Source organism: Amblyomma maculatum, chromosome 1 (assembly GCF_055883805.1).
Source record: "Amblyomma maculatum isolate TAMU_Amacu chromosome 1, ASM5588380v1, whole genome shotgun sequence".
NCBI lineage: Eukaryota > Metazoa > Arthropoda > Arachnida > Ixodida > Ixodidae > Amblyomma > Amblyomma maculatum.
The window spans coordinates 419220063-419239221 of NC_139344.1; the positions used below are offsets into that span (position 1 = coordinate 419220063).

Genomic DNA, 19159 nt, shown 5'->3' on the forward strand with positions numbered 1-19159 from the left:
GTTATGCGAAATTCACTTGTTAATGCTTTAATGCTGAAACACTTGTTAATGCTTTAATGCTGTGAAACAAGGGTGAGTGCCGTCGGCTTGCTCACAAGTACTGTTTCTATACTTCCTGGCCTGTGTTTTGTAGTATGTTCATTCAGGGTATAGGAGCACTCTAACCTTAGAATGTAACGCAGTGGGTATCACGTTTAATACTGCGCTACGCAGATTGACTCCATTGCACGCAAAAATCTGCTAGCCTGGGCAGCCTGTTCATGCAGTGCATGAAGTCTGGCTACTGGCGTTAAACGTGAACACATATTACGAATAAACGGCCGCCGTCGTCACCTAATCAGAAGCACTTTTCAATGCCTCACTTTCGAGGTATGGCGCGGATGTGAAATAAATTTGATTTGACATAGCTCCGAATCGGCACTCTCGCACTCCCGTATATAGAATGTAAAAAATATATATATATATATATACATTCCTTTGTCGTCTAAAACAACGTCAGATGTGGAGAGTCATTTAATGACTTTACTAAGAGTGGAATCAGTGATAATAGGCGTGTGCACTGCGAAAGGAAATGCCTGAACAATTCGATGTGTCTATTCAAAAAACCTACATTGCGAGTAATCAAGTCGTGCCTTTAAGAGATTTCCCTCCCTCTTTAAACACACACACACACACACACACACACACACACACACACACACACACACACACACACACACACACACACACACACACACACACACACACACACACACACACACACACACACACACACACACACACACACACACACACACACACACACACACACACACACACACACACACACACACACACACACACACACACACACACACACACACACACACACACACACACACACACACACACACACACACACACACACACACACACACACACACACACACACACACACACACACACACACACACACACACACACACACACACACACACACACACACACACACACACACACACACACACACACACACACACACACACACACACACACACACACACACACACACACACACACACACACACACACACACACACACACACACACACACACACACACACACACACACACACACACACACACACACACACACACACACACACACACACACACACACACACACACACACACACACACACACACACACACACACACACACACACACACACACACACACACACACACACACACACACACACACACACACACACACACACACACACACACACACACACACACACACACACACACACACACACACACACACACACACACACACACACACACACACACACACACACACACACACACACACACACACACACACACACACACACACACACACACACACACACACACACACACACACACACACACACACACACACACACACACACACACACACACACACACACACACACACACACACACACACACACACACACACACACACACACACACACACACACACACACACACACACACACACACACACACACACACACACACACACACACACACACACACACACACACACACACACACACACACACACACACACACACACACACACACACACACACACACACACACACACACACACACACACACACACACACACACACACACACACACACACACACACACACACACACACACACACACACACACACACACACACACACACACACACACACACACACACACACACACACACACACACACACACACACACACACACACACACACACACACACACACACACACACACACACACACACACAGAGAAAAGAAAAACGGCATAATTTTGCTGCTTGTAGAGGAAGTTAATGTAATTTCAAACTAGCACTGGATTGCAATTTTAAAACACGATAATTAAGATAATCTATAGCGCTGGAAAGGGCATTAGAAGTGAATTGCATGAACTTAAGTTATTTATTAGCGCAACAAAAAAAAGTGAGCGACAATGCAATATTGTCAACAACAACAATGTCGAATGCTAATGAAATGCAGCAAACGACTAGAACTTGACTTCATCAACGTAGACAAACATTGCACGGTTACAAGCAATTAAGCGGAAAACATATACTTCTTTTCGGAAATATTTGAGTGGGCAGCATAATCATTTTTGTGTGTGTGTCTATAAATGAGCGTTAGCGTTCCAAACTTCTGACCATCTTTTTTCTTTTGCATCTGATTTTGTATTCCTGCAACAGCAAAAACATATTTGCAGCAAATTCACCTCAATAAATACATCAAAGAGCTCATATGCTTGGTTCATTCAGAAGCTTATATATAAGCTTTTGCGTTTGCCCGCCTTACAAAAATGCAGTTGCGAAGCCGTTCGACATATACATCAGTCCAGGCAGGAGCTTGACATACCAGCGATTGGAAGTCTGGAAGACCTAGCTTGTAGATGCCAATCTAGAACCTCTTCTAAGCTTTTTAGATGCTCAGATCTTTAGATGCTTAACTTTTAAAAAGGAGAAACAGCTTGAAGAACCGTGAAGAAGCGATAAGCTACACGCCCATCTCTCCTAACCAAACACGGGTGGAGAGTCATCCCTTAATCAAATAAAGGCTTTATTCATTCATTATCTTTTTCGTCAGCTGCCACAGCTCGCAGCATTCGTTTTGTCAGTTTTCGTTTTCAAAATAACTGAGCACGAATTCGTTTTCTACGTCGCATGCTCAGTTATTTTGAAGATACTTTAATTTTTGTGATCATCTTGCTTGTGGAATTTCTCTGCAGTCCTTATGATGTCTCTTCTCTTCGCCTTAGCTCTGAGTGGGAAGCCCTGCGCACAATTTGGCTTCATTGACATGATTCAGAAGAGCTGTAATCAACGCTCAATTCACATGACATGAGAACTTTATGCTCAACATATCATCGCCATGACAATTAACCGCTCCATGACAAACGTCTTCACAACCAGCAAAATTCCTCGCCCTCAGGGCTCGTATACTTCCTCGTCGCGAAAATACTCAAATTTACTTTAAATTGCTGGTATTGCGACGAACTCAAAATGATCCAAATCAAAATCCGTCTGTGCAGCTCAGCTTTTCGATTTGCGCTATATACGCTAATAGGCTCTTGGAATCTTGCGCAAGTTCTCTACTGGCATTGCTGTCGAAACACACGGGGCAGCGCGATTATTAGGGTGCTCTCCCTTCGGTATATATAATGTCTTTCGCGCTCAAAATATGTACCAGCAAGAAAATAAAGAGCCTTGTTACACGAACTACATCACGAGAGTACTTGAATATAGTTCCTCTAAATGCAGATCAGAAATTCTAATTCTTCTCTAAATGGAGATCCGAGCTTGTGCCCACCTTTTAATATCGATCGAGGAAGTCTGTCAGTGACACGAACAAATGGCAGACTTCCTAGTAATCGTTTCAATAGGCTTCGTTGCCCCCGGTGTAAAGCATGCAGGCCAGCATAAAGAGGTCTGATGTTTAGAAAAATATATAGCAGAAAGCTTCGCCTTAAAAGAGGACTCGATAGCGCCTTTAACGCCGTCTCTTCATTCCACCAATTTTAGGCATCTAGAGGCTGGCACGTAGTTGGCAAAGCTTACGTCTATTTGTTTTTGAGTTTAGGGTAAATATGCAGCATCTTCTCGGCACACACTCTACGTTTACAGTGAACGGCACAGAATTGGAGGCACACATGTACGCGACTTGAATCTCGGTCAGAAATTGGACTGAAACTGGAAAAGAACTTGGATGCTGAATAAGAAGCGAAAAGTTACATGACAGCACGCTGAACGCTGCGCAGTGAACTGCTACGTCATAATTTGATACAAAATGGCTTGCGCGTAACGATATCGCATAATAAAAAAGAAATGAAATCGAAGAGCAAACAACATTACTAGAACGCTGGTTCTGGCAAGCAAGTCGACAACGCTGTCACACTTGTTTCACGATATTAAATTTCGCATCACACAAACGCGTCCTCTGAGGTAATGCATGCCTTGGAAGCCAAAACTGTCATGATGTAGTCATAACTGCACTGCAGCCATGTAGAGTGCAACGACAGCACGTAACAGTTACGTGTATGCCGGCCTCTCCATGCTTCTGCTCCGCGTGTAGCAGACGACGCGCCCACCAAGGAGCAAGAGTCAACTGCAGCGCCGTTAGTTCACGCGACCGCCACAGAGGACACCTCTCCAGTCTGAGCTGTGAAACTGAGTTTGTTCTAGTAACGTTGGTCATGACAGGTCGTCTTGTAGCGTCTATGCCGGTTGCCTTTTCGGATCGGTGTCCACTAGTCTTCTGAGCTCCACTGCCGAAGCCTTGACCTGTGGCGAAAAAATGCAGAAGAGATGGTGTGCAGCAAGCTGTTGCTTTATCATAATACAAGTCTATTGTGATTAGGAATGAGCGAATAGTAGTTTTCGAAAGCAGACCTAGTGTGGATAGGGAATCGAATGTGGATAGCATAGTTAAAAACTAAAACGAACGCGAATAGAATGTTTGAGCAATTCATTATGCCTTTGCAAATAATAGTACAGTTACCGATATCCATTCGAAATATCGACAGCGCTATATTTAAACTGTAGCTGTAGAAAGACGTAAGACCAATCTCCACCAGGGGACACACGGTCGACTTCAGTCTAGCCACGCATACGAAAATTTCCGTCTGCTTATGACGACAGCGAAGAATCCAGAACCAAATCTCACTTGCTGAGAGGGCCGAGAGTGTGAGTCATGACCTCTAATATTTGGCACGAATGCAGGGTTCGCTAAGCACGGTTTAACCCTTTAGCTTCTCTCGATCTCGAAGGTCTCATTTATAAGCATTATCAACTTCGCCACATCAACGGACTGCGTCGCGTCGCTGCTCCCTTATTCTCGAACAGAATAAGGAACAGTGGGGAATGGTGGCTAGTAAAGTTAAAGTACATATGTACTAACTAGGTGCAAGTAAATACACGGCAGCATGATGCGTATTGTCGGATTGAGGCCTGTTAAACATGAACTGCTTTTATCTCCAATTGTCGGCATGCCACCGGTTTGTTTCGTTACACGAAGACGAACCTGAATGAACTTTCGGGTAACTCTCTGTTGCCTACATGCTCTGCTGCAGCTGAAGCTGCGTAATTATTAATAGGCGTCTTTCTAGCTCAGCAGTGGGCGAAGCCAGCTCGCCGTAAGATGCAGTCAATGCTTTGTCCTGCAGCCCGAGCGGCGCATGCGCATCCTGGTGGTATTTGATGAGCGTTACAGGAAACTGTAACCCCTGGTTTCCAAGTATACTTCACAGTGCCACGGGCGAAATATGCTCAGCATCGACTTCATCACCGCCCTGAAAATCGAAATTTTATTATGCGCCCGTTATCCCTAAATCGGTGCCATATCTGTCAGCTTGCAGGCGAACTGCAAGGTTCTTCCGGGCGCGGCCGAAACATATTGATCTCCACTTACCTTTTCGGGCACCCATAAAGCTTGAACTTGTGGCTCTTTACTCCTTTGGCTTCTGAAGAATCGTTTCACAAGCGGCGAAAGGTACTTGGGATCGACCTCTTCGGTGCTGTCCCTGTCTGTACGCAGTACAAAATCAATCAATCAATCAATCAATCAATCAATCAATCAATCAATCAATCAATCAATCAATCAATCAATCAATCAATCAATCAATCAATAATGAACTGTGTCCTGCGATTACCACAGCTGTACATTTATCCTCTAATTATCGAAGTTGAAGTTTCTTCGAGAACAGCAATTCATGACTGCGCGGTGTGTTCATGGGAACAGAAATACCTGTGCAGGTTGCAAAGCTCCCGACATCTGGGCAAAAGTGCCTTGAAAACAAAAATTGACATATAAATGACCTCCTAACTGCACACGTAACGAATATTATATGTTTAGCAGTATATTATGAAACTATGACCGATATTAATCAGGCCATGGGAATCGATAGCTGAGTCGCATTACAACAGCTGTTCACTCGCAAACAGCAAAGGGCAGTTAAGACAGGTACATCCGGTTTAGTACATCCGGTAAGGTGCCAACAGGAGTAATGCTGGATATTTATATGCTACACTAAAATGTAGTAACAAATTCATTGTTTTAAATTCTAGCGTCAATAACAGACCATAAGCGCACTTTTTATGCGTTTATCTGTTCCAAATGCTAGAATGGTCTACAATGTGCTGCTCTCCATGCGTCCGGGTCATTTGGAACGCGCTCGTGTTAAAGGGTTTTACGAATTCCACTGCCTGATTATCTTTTTTTTTATCCTTCCAGCAGAGAACAAAGTGAAAATGAAAAAAAAAAAAAAAAAAAACTTTAAATGCACCTGTGTTTTCCAGCCTCGAGTACCTCTTAAAAACGTTTTATGTCGCATACATTCAAAAGTGCATGTTTTCTGCTACTACAAACGCGATCTCGACTTGCGATTCCGAACCTGTGTCCGTCCTTCTGATATATGCTTTGCGAGGTACTTTATGGTTAATGCAAAATCTCTCTGCGAAAATCATTACCGAAAAGCATGCAGATCATGTAACTTATTTAATAGTAATTCAAAAGTGCAACAGACCGAATATGAGGCTGACAGTCAGTGAGGTCAGAAGCGAGGTAATAAAGCCGACGAAGTGGGTCCACATGAAAGACACATGGTAGAAGCGGTTCATGCCACTGGATGAAGGTAAAAAAAAAAAAAAAAATGTCATGTGGTCATAGCGGTTATCGGCGAAGCAATTTGGACACCATCGTGTTAAAATTAGGGTGGTACTTAAAAACAAGCAGTAGTTGTTAACCATGGACCATGGCACGTAGCGTATGTATTACTCCGCTGAACAAATAAACGAATCCAGTTTTTAATATTTGACTATATATCAAACAAGCTAGAGGTACCAAAATCGCTGATCTTATAATTTGGTCTGTGACTAGCTTCTTATTCCGGTATCAACAAAAGCTTTTAAAACAATCTACTGTCTTCCACAGAGGAAATCTGTGTGGCGGTAAACAAGAGATTTTGTTGGACGAGTTAGTAAACTTCCATTGTTAATAAAAACAGCACGAACAGGAAAACATAGGACAAGATAAAAGGAAGCTGCAGGACAAGCGCTGACTTGCAACTCAGCCTCAGCCTTCAATCCAAGGCCCAGAAAAAAGAAAGGTGACGAAAACGAAGCCCTTTCGAGTGAAACCCTCCTGGATTCATAGGCTATTAAAAAAAAAATCACTCAAAAAAGAAACCTCGTTGTTTGAAAGAGCAAGAGAAGTCTTGTTGACGCATTTGATGTCCTTTGAAATAAAATGTGCTTCTACCACTTCTCTCGCCAATTCTTCCCTGTGCCGATATAAAATTCTAACATGATCAAATAGGGGAGTACAATTCTTCTTTTCCTTCTTCATTGTTCCATAAGGTTAGCAATGGGAGATAAAACTTTTCTGGTCTCCTATTGTCAACCTTGTGTGACAATGAAGGTGAAGAAGTGTACTGCCTTATTTGACCATGTCAGCATTTTATATCGGCACAGAGAAAAATTGTCGAGAGGAGTGGTAGAAGCATATTTTATTTCAAAGGACATCAAACGTATCAGCAAGACCTCTCTTGCTCTTTCAAGCAAAGAGGTTTTTTTTTGAGTGATTTATAGCATATGAATCCAAGGATGTTTTGCGCGAAAGGGCTTCATTTTCGTCGCATTTATTTCTTCAGGACCTTGGAATAAAGTTTGAGGCTGAAATGTTAGTCGGCGCTTGTCCTGTAGCTTCCGTTTACCTTGTCCTATTTTTTTCCTGTTTGTGCTGTTTTTATTAACAATGGCTGCGTGGTGGTTTCTGTAGATCTAAGTTAAGCCCGTTATACCTAGTGGCACGGGCAGAGGCACATTAATTTATGTCTTTTTTTGGGTAGCCTCACCATAATATATGTAGATCTAAGTTGTGTCCGAGAAGGCTTCTCCCGGCTAAACGATGAATCCTTTTGGTTCAAACTTCATACAAAAACGGCATTTTGTCGTATTTTTTATACAAAGTTTGTTTGGGGTACTTGCCTAATTCGATCAGAAGTCAGATTTTCGCATCGCCTGTGGGAGCGGCAGAGCAAAACAAGCTACTGTACCTGCAATGGTATCGGTGGCGCCACCTCGTGCTCTTTTCAGCGACACTAGCTACAGAGTTTCAGTGAAGGAAGGTAGGCCAGAAGATTTGTTTTGCTGAACGTTTGAAGAGCTTTGATAACTGCTTTATAAATAACTGTCATGATTTGGTCAAAATTACACTACATTGGAATAATTTTGTTTGTGTATCGCAATAAATCTTATGCTCGAAACGAGGCTAGGTGGCGCTACTGGTGTCATCGCTGTGGCAGCGGCTTGTCATGATTCGCCGCCGCCACAGACAGTGCGAACATCTGACTTCTGATTGAATCAAATAACTGCTACAAAGGAAAGTGCCATTTCTGTGCGAAATTTGAACAACCAGGAATCAGCAGTGTAGGTGGGAGAAGCATTCTACGGAGCGCATGTTATTGCGCATATAGCACTGTACACGGGCTAATCACTACTGAAGAAACGAAAGAAGCAGAAATTGTAGCCCGCACTGTGGATCATGTTTCATCCCGCCAGAGAAAGGATAATAGCGGAGGTGCAGGTAGGAAGAGGGAATCATTAGGGTAGAGAGGTTTCCTGAATAATTTCTATCACCTGAGGTTCCCAAATTTACGCTCACATAGCAGAACACCACGGCGTTTTTGCATAGGTCGCGTCGAAATAGGCCGCTGGGGTAGGAATTTAACCCCGAGACCTGTGCAGGCAGGCATTCGAACGCTATGCACAGCGATGGATATACCGCAGCAGGACACGCGGGAGACTAAACTCGTCATCTTTGGCCTGTCACGCCAACTAGGACAGAACGCAGCCTAACGCTTGCTGTACGAAATATCCAGTCAGCGAACAAGATCACGACGTGCACAGCATAAGAAACAGTAAAAAGACTTGGTTTACTACCTTTCAGGTTAAGAGGATGATGTGTCTATCCCCGCTTTCATCACACCCTCTAATTTCCTTTCAAACGCATGAAGTGTAAGAATCCTTCTTCGTGCCACACCTTTCCCCATCCCCATCACCGAACGTCGCTGAGTGCTACTGGGAGTCTCTCAGAAAGAGCACTTCAAGTCAAGACCAACGGAAGATCATTTCCAGTGCTATGAGGAGGATTACTCTTCAAGGACTTTTTTTTTTTTTTGCCTTATAAGGGTATTTCCATGCAAGTGCCATGCAAGGGTCCCACTATTTCTTCCAATGACAATAAAATGTTTCTATCACCACATGACAACAAACAAAACGACCGCGCGCCCGAGACAGCTCGTTGAGACGCAAAGAAAAACAATGCACAGCACTTCTTATTCTTCTTGAAATTCGTTTTGACGAATGCACGCCCAGGGTGCGAACATACCTGGGGGTTTGCACTGGCTGGAACGAGCCCATCGTCAGCGTCCTGTTGAAACCAACGCAGCCTGCCGTGGACGTGGGAAGCTGGTTCATGGGACGCGGGTACACGATTGACCCGACCACGAGCCAAGAAGCAACGAACAGCCCGGCCAGCATTCCTGAAAGAGCGCCCTAGAAAATACGAAGCAAGTAGAGTTCATGTATACGACAGCATTTTTGTTGTACGCAAGCCAGCAACTATTGATATGAAACTAAGAGAAAGCAGGAGCGAAGACTGCCGGTTGCAACCAAAGGAAAAGCAGAAGGGACGGCATCCTTTCTTGTACAGATCAATTGCCATAGCATTACAAGTGATTTGCGGACGTCATACGTAGGACTGATATCTGTCGACATAGTCGGTCCTCTTTTCTTTCTTCCAATCGTATATGCTCTAAACAGTGAACTAAAATTGCCGAAAAATTTAAACACAGTGCAAGAAGCTACTGATACGCATGCGTACCTCTGAGGTCTCAAACAACTTATACAGGACGTGCATCAGCCAACTCAAGGTCTCTCCGCTCGCTCTTTGATGTCACGTCAGTGTCCAGAAATTTGCTCGTGGATGCGCAAGATTATCTAAAGTTCTCCTCACATTACGTCACGGTTTGAGCACCAATGGCATTAGTAAGCATGTCAAAGTACGGTGCAGCTCATGCGTAGAGGAGTAAGTGAACACATTTTGTCAAGTTAAAACGGTGATGATATCATTCACATTGTTCTGGCTTGAATGACACTGAGCTGAGCTTCAAGTGGACACCAGCTAGCGAAGAAACCGGCAGTGAGAAACATTATGTTGGGCCCTCGAAAGAGGGCCTCAAACAAGTCATGTTTCTGGCATGACATGCTTTTAGCTCCTGTTATCGGCGCGCCTCAGGTGACAGCGCTGTATACTGGAGAACTGGAAACACGAAGGCGCACATGAAGAAACTTTGGCGAAGCTTCAAGTCACCTGTGCTGCCTATGGGCTGACGCTGCCGACAAGGAAGCGCATGCGTTCATAACATAAGCCTTTGTAGAATGTGCGCAACCACTGCTACTGCGCATGCGCGAGACTGAAAAAAAAAAAAAAAAGGAACCCCGCTCAGAACCAAGCCCGCTGCAGTGATTGTTGCAGCAACAAATACCACCTCTCCATCCCCATCCGCCGCTTCGCTTGCTTTCAGATAAGCACTTAATCAGTACTCAGTGCAATACTACAGTCATTTATCGCTGTTCAGGTTAGCTCATCTATGCACACACTGAGAAATGTGATGTCAGGGGCTTTTGAAGCCCCGGTCACCTACTCTATTAAGAATACTGATGCATGTAGAAGTTGCCTGCTCAAAGAGTTTTTCTTTAGCATCGGCCCGCTTCTCTGTACTAACACTGATTTCGCAATTCCGTGGATGCCACGGTCGATTGTTTTTCCCGGGAACGTTACTTACCGTTTTCTTGCAGCAAGGTGCCAAGACACCTAGGAGAAAGATGGCCAGCAGAGGACCTGAGGTTATCCCTAGGAGACTAGTAGAAGCCTGTGGAACATGGAGTGGAGGTAAACGCAAGCTCCAGCTTCAAACTGGTGTTGATGCAGGCATTCAAACGCCCTGGCTTCCATTTCTCTACGCATTTCTCTATCTCTCATTATATATATATATATATATATATATATATATATATATATATATATATATATATATATATATATATATATATATATATATATATACACATGAAGGAAAGAAGCCAACAGTCGGCGAGGCCAAGGAAAGCATTGGGGATGGTACTTTGTCTTTTTTTTTTAATGTTTACTTGGATAATCACAGAAATTAGTAATGTAATCTGTTTAGGGGAAATATAATTAAACACAAAGTAGAAGAAAAAACAACTTGCCGATGGTGGGAACCGAACGCACGACCTCCGAATATCGCGTCCGGTGCTCTTCCAACTGAGCTACATCGGCCGCTGTCCCCCCTGCTACTTTACTTTCTTGGGTATTTATGTTGTCTGTATACGAACCTTGAGAGTGTTCACCAGCGCCACCCTCAACCATAGCGGCGGACGTGGAACGTCCTTTGTTACCGCCAGCGTCACGTAGAACGTGATCAAGAGCGAGGGCGAAAGCTGTGCTAGAACCTTCTTACGCTACCTATGGCTTCAAGACTGCCAGAACCGAGACCCCCGTAAGCTATATATATATATATATATATATATATATATATATATATATATATATATATATACTTTAAAGAAGCCAATAGTCTACGAGTCAAAGGCAAGCATTGGAGATATTTGTTTTTCATGTCTTGTTGTTAGTATTGACGAGAATTAGTCTTACGATAATTTTAGGGTTAAAGAACATTAAATGCAAAGCGGAAGAAAATAAAACAACGCGCCGATGGTGGGAGTCGAACCCACGACCTCCGAATAACGCGTCCGGTGCTCTTCCAACTGAGCTACATAGAATTTTTTTTTCTTTATTGAACTGAGCTACATCGAAGGCTATCCAACCTTCCGCTTTCATGGGTATTTATGTTGACTGTAACCGAAACCTGTGAGCGACCACCGGCGCCACCCTTGTCTTCGACTCGTAGACTGTTGGCTTCTCTAAATTCTATAATAACGAGTCCATTTCCTCTTCAATTGTCTGCTTAATAGCTTGTGAGGGTCTCGGTTCAGGCAGTCTTGAGGTCGAAAAGGTAGCGTAAGAGTGTTCTCGCACAGTTGCCGCCCTCCCTAATGATCACGTTCGTGACTCTCGCCGGCGCTAGGGATGAGGGTGCGCACAAACAGCTTAAATACTCGGAGACCAGCGCAGGAGCACACCGCGCGTGCAAAAGAAAAAAAAAAGAGCAACGCATCACACCTTTCTCTCAGAAAATTTGACACAATTCTTCCTGGATTATACAAGCGCAGAAAAAGACGTTAGCGCAGACAATATGTTTCTGAAAAAGTTTCTGAGATAAAGGTTGTTGCATTGTTTATATTCTTCCATTTCAGGGTACGCGCATGCGCTGAGCTTAGAGTATATTTGCATGCCACAAATCAGTAGCCAGTCAGCCCTGTGTTCGTCCGTCCTTCTCTTCGTTCTTTCTTGTGCAGTGTGCCACTGCAGTCAAGACTATGCGCTTAAAACGAGTTTTCTGAGCAAATGCGCACATCCCGTGAAGGCACATCTAAGGTGCGCGAACTTTAAATACGCACGCACGCACGGACTTCATTCAGGTGGGAAAATAACTATCTACTTGACTAATGTGGTAAAGACGGACAGCGGAAAACGTTTTCAGATGCGCTAAACGTTTTTCCTCGAGTGCGCAATAATTTGCCGATCTATTTAGCCCCTGACTTTATTACACTAGAAACTTGCTTCAACCCATTTCGCGGCTACTGCGGGCCCGCTGTAGGAGAGGCATTGTGTAATAATCTCTTAATGTCTTGCTGTTGCCAGAATTAAATTTGTCCTGAGATATATGTGAATTATATATTTAATGAAAAATAAAGCTTCTGAGCGAGAAAGAAGATCTACGCGCTGCTTACCTGCATCAGGGACTTGAGAGAGCCGACCAGGAAAGCCACGGCTATGGAGAGGAAACCATAGGCTGTGCCTGCAGTGAAAAAGTGGAGATCGCCATTAGGACACAGACGAATCACAGGAGCGGATCGCCAGCAGAAAGTGGCTTGGTCTGCCGTCCAGACTTTCCGAACTCTGTCAGCACCAAAGATAGCTAGACTCTGGTACCGCGTACTGGAAGCAGGGCTGAGATTCTTAGATTCTCCTTCAGTGAGCGGCAAGTCATCGGCTTACAGATAATACGCTGTTGCCTTGAAGCACAGCGAGCACAGCATGGTAGGCAAGCCAGCTGTAGAATTACTATAGGCTATATATAGGCTGTGCAAGTTACTATATAGGCAACGCCTATATAGTAACTCTAGCTACCGATGCCTTATTGCGCCTGCTAGCGGTAATGTCGCGCATTTCGTCAAGATTTGTCATGGAGGAAAGGACTTACGAGAAGCCCAAACGTCAAATGAAGCCGGAAATGAGGGCTCTGCAATGTTTAGGTGGTCGAGAGCCGTTAGCGCGTCAGATGCTATAGCAAACCTGAGCAAACGTTACCCCGCCGGGATGACGCAGTGGTTAAGGCGCTCGACTACTCTTCTCAAGGAAGCGGGATCGAATCCCGGCCTCGGCGGCCGTTTTTCGATGGAGGCGAAAAGCAAGGCGCCTGCGTGCTGTGCGGTGTCAGTGCACGTTAAAGAACTTCAGGTGGTCGAAATTTCTGCAGCCCTACACTACGGGGTCTCTCATAGCCTGTGTCGCTTTGGGACGTTAAACCCAACAAACCAGACCCAACCATTGAGCTATTCGGTGGCAGTATACGGCTAAAAAAAAAATGGAGACGCATATGTTCCGCCTTTAACAATATGACGAGACTGCGTTAATGGCTCCCGTTTGCCGACGCCCTTCGCGGATACTCTTTCGCGTGCACACCCTTGGCTACTCGCTCCGTCATTAATCTTTTAGTTCGTGCTTTTATCAAACAACACATACTTATAAGCATAGCATTGTTGGATACCCCATGGTATGAAATACCACCCGGTATAGAGCCCCGCTTCAATCAAGCAAACCGAATGCGCCTGCACGTATTAAGGCGCGCGGAATCCGATGGTAATTGGAGGGCTTGGTTCCGATCTCGCCCTCCCATCTCAAAGGCGAAGCCCGAGTTTTTAACGCCGGACAAGTAGGCCATGTAATCCCGTAAAAAAGGACAACGCTTTTCAGAGCTCGCCGAAAACGCGCTGCACGGCAAATACCTCAAGCCCGCACAGACGTATTTCTCACAACTTAAAACGCTCATTGAGCTCTGCAAAAACAGAAACACAATAACCAGAAAACCATTCGTGGCAGATTTTAGTGAGAGGTCTGAGGAGGAGGACTCTTCTCTTGCCATTGTGCATTGAATCGTAATTCACGCATGAGAGCACAACTCCAAGGTAAAACAACTCTGCAAGGAAACTATACACCTGGACAAAGTAATGCAGATATGCCGAATTGCCAAGATCCCATATCTGACATTTCATTTTTCTTTCGCGTTGTACCATTTTCTTCTCGCAAAGTTCGGGCCAGGGTGACCTCATCAGCTGACCCGGTGCTTGAGGCATTGCCCCATTCAGCAAGACTTCACGTGTTTCCTCCAGTGCTAAAGGGGCAAGTCACTGAGTAAGAGTCATTACACGCGCTAAACATCTACTAACACGGCGCAAAAGACGGCTGTAAAACAACTTCTCGTGACGAGAAACTCTCTGCGGAGGTGTATGCGGATGTGACATCTGATGGCGCACAAAGGAGGCTATGTGCCATGCTTTGCTATTGAGAAAAGTTAACAAAATGAACCGCCTTCCGCTCTTCAGGGCGCTCCGTATAAATGCCTTGTGGGCGTATTCTGAAAATATGAGGCTGAGAATGCAGGTGTGATTGTATGATTCCCTTTTACGCGAAGCAGCTCGTTCAGTCGAATAGCGATCGGCGTAACAGCAGTTGCTGTAGTAGTCGCCCCCGCTTGTACAAAATAATTAAATCCTAATAGGCCGATAGTGTTATCACGTGGCAACCACATGTTCTGTGCGGAAATCTCAAACACTCCATATTCGAAATAAAGGTATACAACGAATTGGGAAGGCTTCAAATGAAGCCAAAATTGGTGAGGAGGTTCCACTAGTTAAGCTATTTCTGAAATTAGAATTATTCCAATGAAATAAATTGGTCACCATTGGGGTTTGAACTGAGGTCCTCTGCATGCCAGACGGGCACGCAATGCATATATGCCGTGAAGGGGCTTATTTTTCATTATTAATAGGCCAGGAAGAGTCGCTGTTACCAAGCGTGTTGGAGAGGCACCTTATTAACGCGTTGCGGGGCGTGTGACTTACTAATGTCTGTTTGGGAAGCATACTGATGTTACAGCAACAATTATTAAAAAAATGAAATGATTTAAACAAGAAAAATTAAAAATTCGCGCAAAGAAAAGCGGTGGTAAAGGCACTTCTCGTCTACTCGCAAGACGAAGCTCAAGCATCCTTCTAATTGTTTTGGCCATGAGAAGCTGCCAGCATTCTTGTAGCTTCTCATATTCAGTGAAACTATCACACAGCTACCCCAACGCGCAAGCGTAAAATAAAATATGTTCAAGCACAATGGCAACATGAGTGATCCCTGAGGATGTAAGAGCCCGCCAGCCACGTAGTCAATGGCATCGTTAAATAGAAAAGCCGGTGCTGGCATCTTTGTGCGCCTTTGCTGCCTGGAATGAACGCACCGACGCACTTGAGGAGTGCGATGGACTGGCCCTCGGTCAGCTTCACCCGAGGCCGGATCAGGTCGTCCCACGTGACTGCGGCCATGGAATTGAAACCCGAGGAGAGGGTGCTGCGAATGCGGAAAGCGTTGAGTGCACACCGACACACTCCTCAGACATGTTGGCTAGTAGGAATATAGGAATTTGGTCAAGCCTAATACGAATGAGACCGAATGACTCAAGCCCATTCACACGTTAAATGGCAAATGTTGTAGCTAACCAGTGAAATAGCTATAGCAGTTAAGACAACAGAAATCTCACACCTGACACGCTGTCGAAATTATTGCGGAAGGAGTGCATGATAAACTGTGCCAATAGTGTTATGTTTGCATGCTTCTCTGTTTCTAGCATTATTTACCACGCTGACACTTTAGCCCCGGTGCCCTCATACGTGTTGTACTTTCATTTATTAAAGTAGAGAGATTGAGAACGTTTTCCGATTCTGCATCTTTAGTTCAAGGTCTCCGCTTGAAGTGAAAACCTTACTATGGAATTAAGGAATACCAAATTATGAAAATGAAAGCAAGGTATAAGGAGGCACAGGCAGGAACATGTAACTGAATCATGGACCAAGCGGTAAAATGAACTCCTATAATTGTATGAGGGTTTGGCTGAGTAATACAAATGGCTCATTTTTTTCTAACGTTAGAATTTATGAAAACGGTTTCTTGCGAATTATTTGTGGTTCGTAATACGGTTGTTCGCCCTAATCACTGGCATAACCGAATCAGTGTACATTTCATGATAGCACTGCAGATGGTTCAGGGATCCAAGCTAAATTTGTTATAATTACTCAGGGGAATAATTGTTCCTCTTTTGGATGCAATTATATTGTACGTAAGTTTATTTTATCGAATGACGAAATGCGGAACAAAGATTTTGAGATGTAGGGCGATCTTTTTTATGGTTAAATATTGGACCCGCTTTCTGAACTCACCTCAGAGAACCGCTAAAGACGGACGCCACTAGAAGCCCGGACAAGCCAGGGTATTGTCCCATCAGGTCTTGAACGACGTACGGCATAAGCTGCACAGATTCAGCAAATCATACGCGAAGAAACAGTAAAGTTTTTGCTATACCTTAATCCTCTTAACCCTCTCAAGCACGAATTATCTTTTACTACCGAGAAAACAAAATAAGAAAATTTGTAACGCATACTTGCAGCCCCATATTTCATAAGAATCACAAAAATGATCCATAAACTTCAGAAGTCATGCACGCCGCACCCTTTCACGCTGACATAATTGTAGCCTTAGTTAAAAAATTATGCCCAATGTTCGCGCTTTTATTATCCAAAACACTTTCGCAACGAAACATCAGCCGCAGTGCCATCTAGTAACTCACTCACTCACTCACTCACTCACTCACTCACTCACTCACTCACTCACTCACTCACTCACTCACTCACTCACTCACTCACTCACTCACTCACTCACTCACTCACTCACTCACTCACTCACTCACTCACTCACTCACTCACTCACTCACTCACTCACTCACTCACTCACTCACTCACTCACTCACTCACTCACTCACTCACTCACTCACTCACTCACTCACTCACTCACTCACTCACTCACTCACTCACTCACTCACTCACTCACTCACTCACTCACTCACTCACTCACTCACTCACTCACTCACTCTGCGGGAGAAGAAAGAATTGACAGCGCCAGACAGCACTTTCTAGGTGCGTTGTGTAACTACGCGACGCCCGTCTCTATTCTTTCCTTGGAAGAGTATTGAACAAGGGTAGAGGGGGAGAGCCTTAGTGCGCAAGTCGAGCCAACGTTTGGACAAGTGGACTTGTATTCGTCTGGAAGACAGTTTCCAGTCTACAAGTCCACTTGTCGAATTGTTGGCTCGATTTGCGAACTGAGGCTCTCCCCTCTACCCTTGTTCAGTGCTCTTTCATACCATAGAGCCATCTTCTTTGTCTTGTTCTAGCCTATTTCTTAGGAAGAGTGATTCTCATTTGAAGTCACAAAATGCCGTTCTCAGTGTGTCCAGCGGGGGTATCAAACGTAGCCAGGCATCACTAAATTCCTGGAAACGTTACGCTTCGAGAAAAAAATGTGAAAGTCGCATTCACGAATGTGAATGCTGTGCCGCAGAAGGATATTAAGGCGAAAGACTTTAATGGCTCATGCTGTCGTGGACAAAATGTGTCCGGCTTTTTTGCGGCGTTCTGATTGGCCGAGGCATGATGACGTCATAGAGGTCTCGACCAATCACAGAGCACCACCACAGTATGCGCGAATGCGTGCCTTATATGGTCATATGCCAATCAATGACCAATTACTAATTAATCAATTAGTTAATTACCAATTTATGACAAATGAAGTAATGTAATAAATAACTAATATGATTAAGTACGTAAGTAATAATTACCCACTTAATAACTAATTAGGTGATTATCTAGCTAAATACATAATTGCTAATTAATGCCAGTTGCGTAGCAGAATGTGGCACGCATGCTTTCGCCTTTCACTACTTTAGTCGCTAAAGTCCCTCGTAATATTCATCACTGCCAGGATAACTGCGTTTATAGCAGAACAATTGGCTTCTTCATACCACTTTAATAATTAAACTTGCCTCCTGACAGTGTCGCCCTCTGCTACGCTTGCCTTCCCTTGGAATCCACTGTATTGCGTCGAGGAACCGCCGGTTATTTTCATTTATTATTACATGTCCTCGCCATGTCCATTTTGCTTCGCTTGTTCTCACGTTTGTTCCCTGACTCGCTCTGCTGTCTCTTTATCTCTTAACATCACAGCTATCCATTTTTCGTTCCACTGCTCAATGTTTTGCTTTTAATTTCAGTTTCACCATTTTCATCAGCCTACATACCTTCCCCCAAATATGTGTGCCAGTGAAATGCAGCTGTTGCACGCTTTTGTATTGTATACGTTACTCATGAACTTGTAGTTACGACATGCGATACCTCAGAACGCACTTTACTTTATCCCTTTATTATTTATTTTGTCATTTCACTCCTATGGTTTGGATCTGCTGTAACTACCTGCCCTAAAAGTAGATGTAATTCCTCATTTCTTCCGAGACTTGGATCTTACTCTCGTTCACTGCATATAAATGTTAGACCGACCGTTCTGCTTTGACTGTATAGGCCCTCAATCATAGCCTGCAATTCCTAGCCCAGGTTGCAATTCGTATATACATACGCTTTACGGAGGATACGCAGAAGACGAACGCACGCACAGAGCGCGAGCTTACGACTACTTGCTAAGTCACGATGAACCATGGCTATCAATTTTTATGCAGAAATATATGTCATGGGGCTTTTCTCTATGAAATTAGTTAAACACCGTAACTTAGTAAACA

At 44.2% G+C, this 19159-nt stretch overlaps 1 protein-coding gene across 1 annotated transcript in view; it reads right to left on the minus strand.

Moving 5' to 3' along the window:
• Window positions 1–2515: 2515 nt before the first annotated feature.
• LOC146209214 (sodium-coupled monocarboxylate transporter 1-like) overlaps window positions 2516–19159 on the minus strand; it is a 50287-nt gene continuing 33643 nt past the window's right edge. Inside the window, exons 10-17 of the mRNA XM_084587370.1 lie at window positions 16755–16843; window positions 15779–15888; window positions 12999–13066; window positions 10910–10996; window positions 9451–9617; window positions 6587–6684; window positions 5473–5588; window positions 2516–4346 (exon numbers count right to left, since the gene is read on the minus strand). Of these exons, the coding sequence (XP_084443496.1) occupies window positions 4281–4346; window positions 5473–5588; window positions 6587–6684; window positions 9451–9617; window positions 10910–10996; window positions 12999–13066; window positions 15779–15888; window positions 16755–16843 (801 nt within the window). The 3' untranslated portion in view covers window positions 2516–4280. The remainder of the gene's footprint in view (window positions 4347–5472; window positions 5589–6586; window positions 6685–9450; window positions 9618–10909; window positions 10997–12998; window positions 13067–15778; window positions 15889–16754; window positions 16844–19159) is intronic.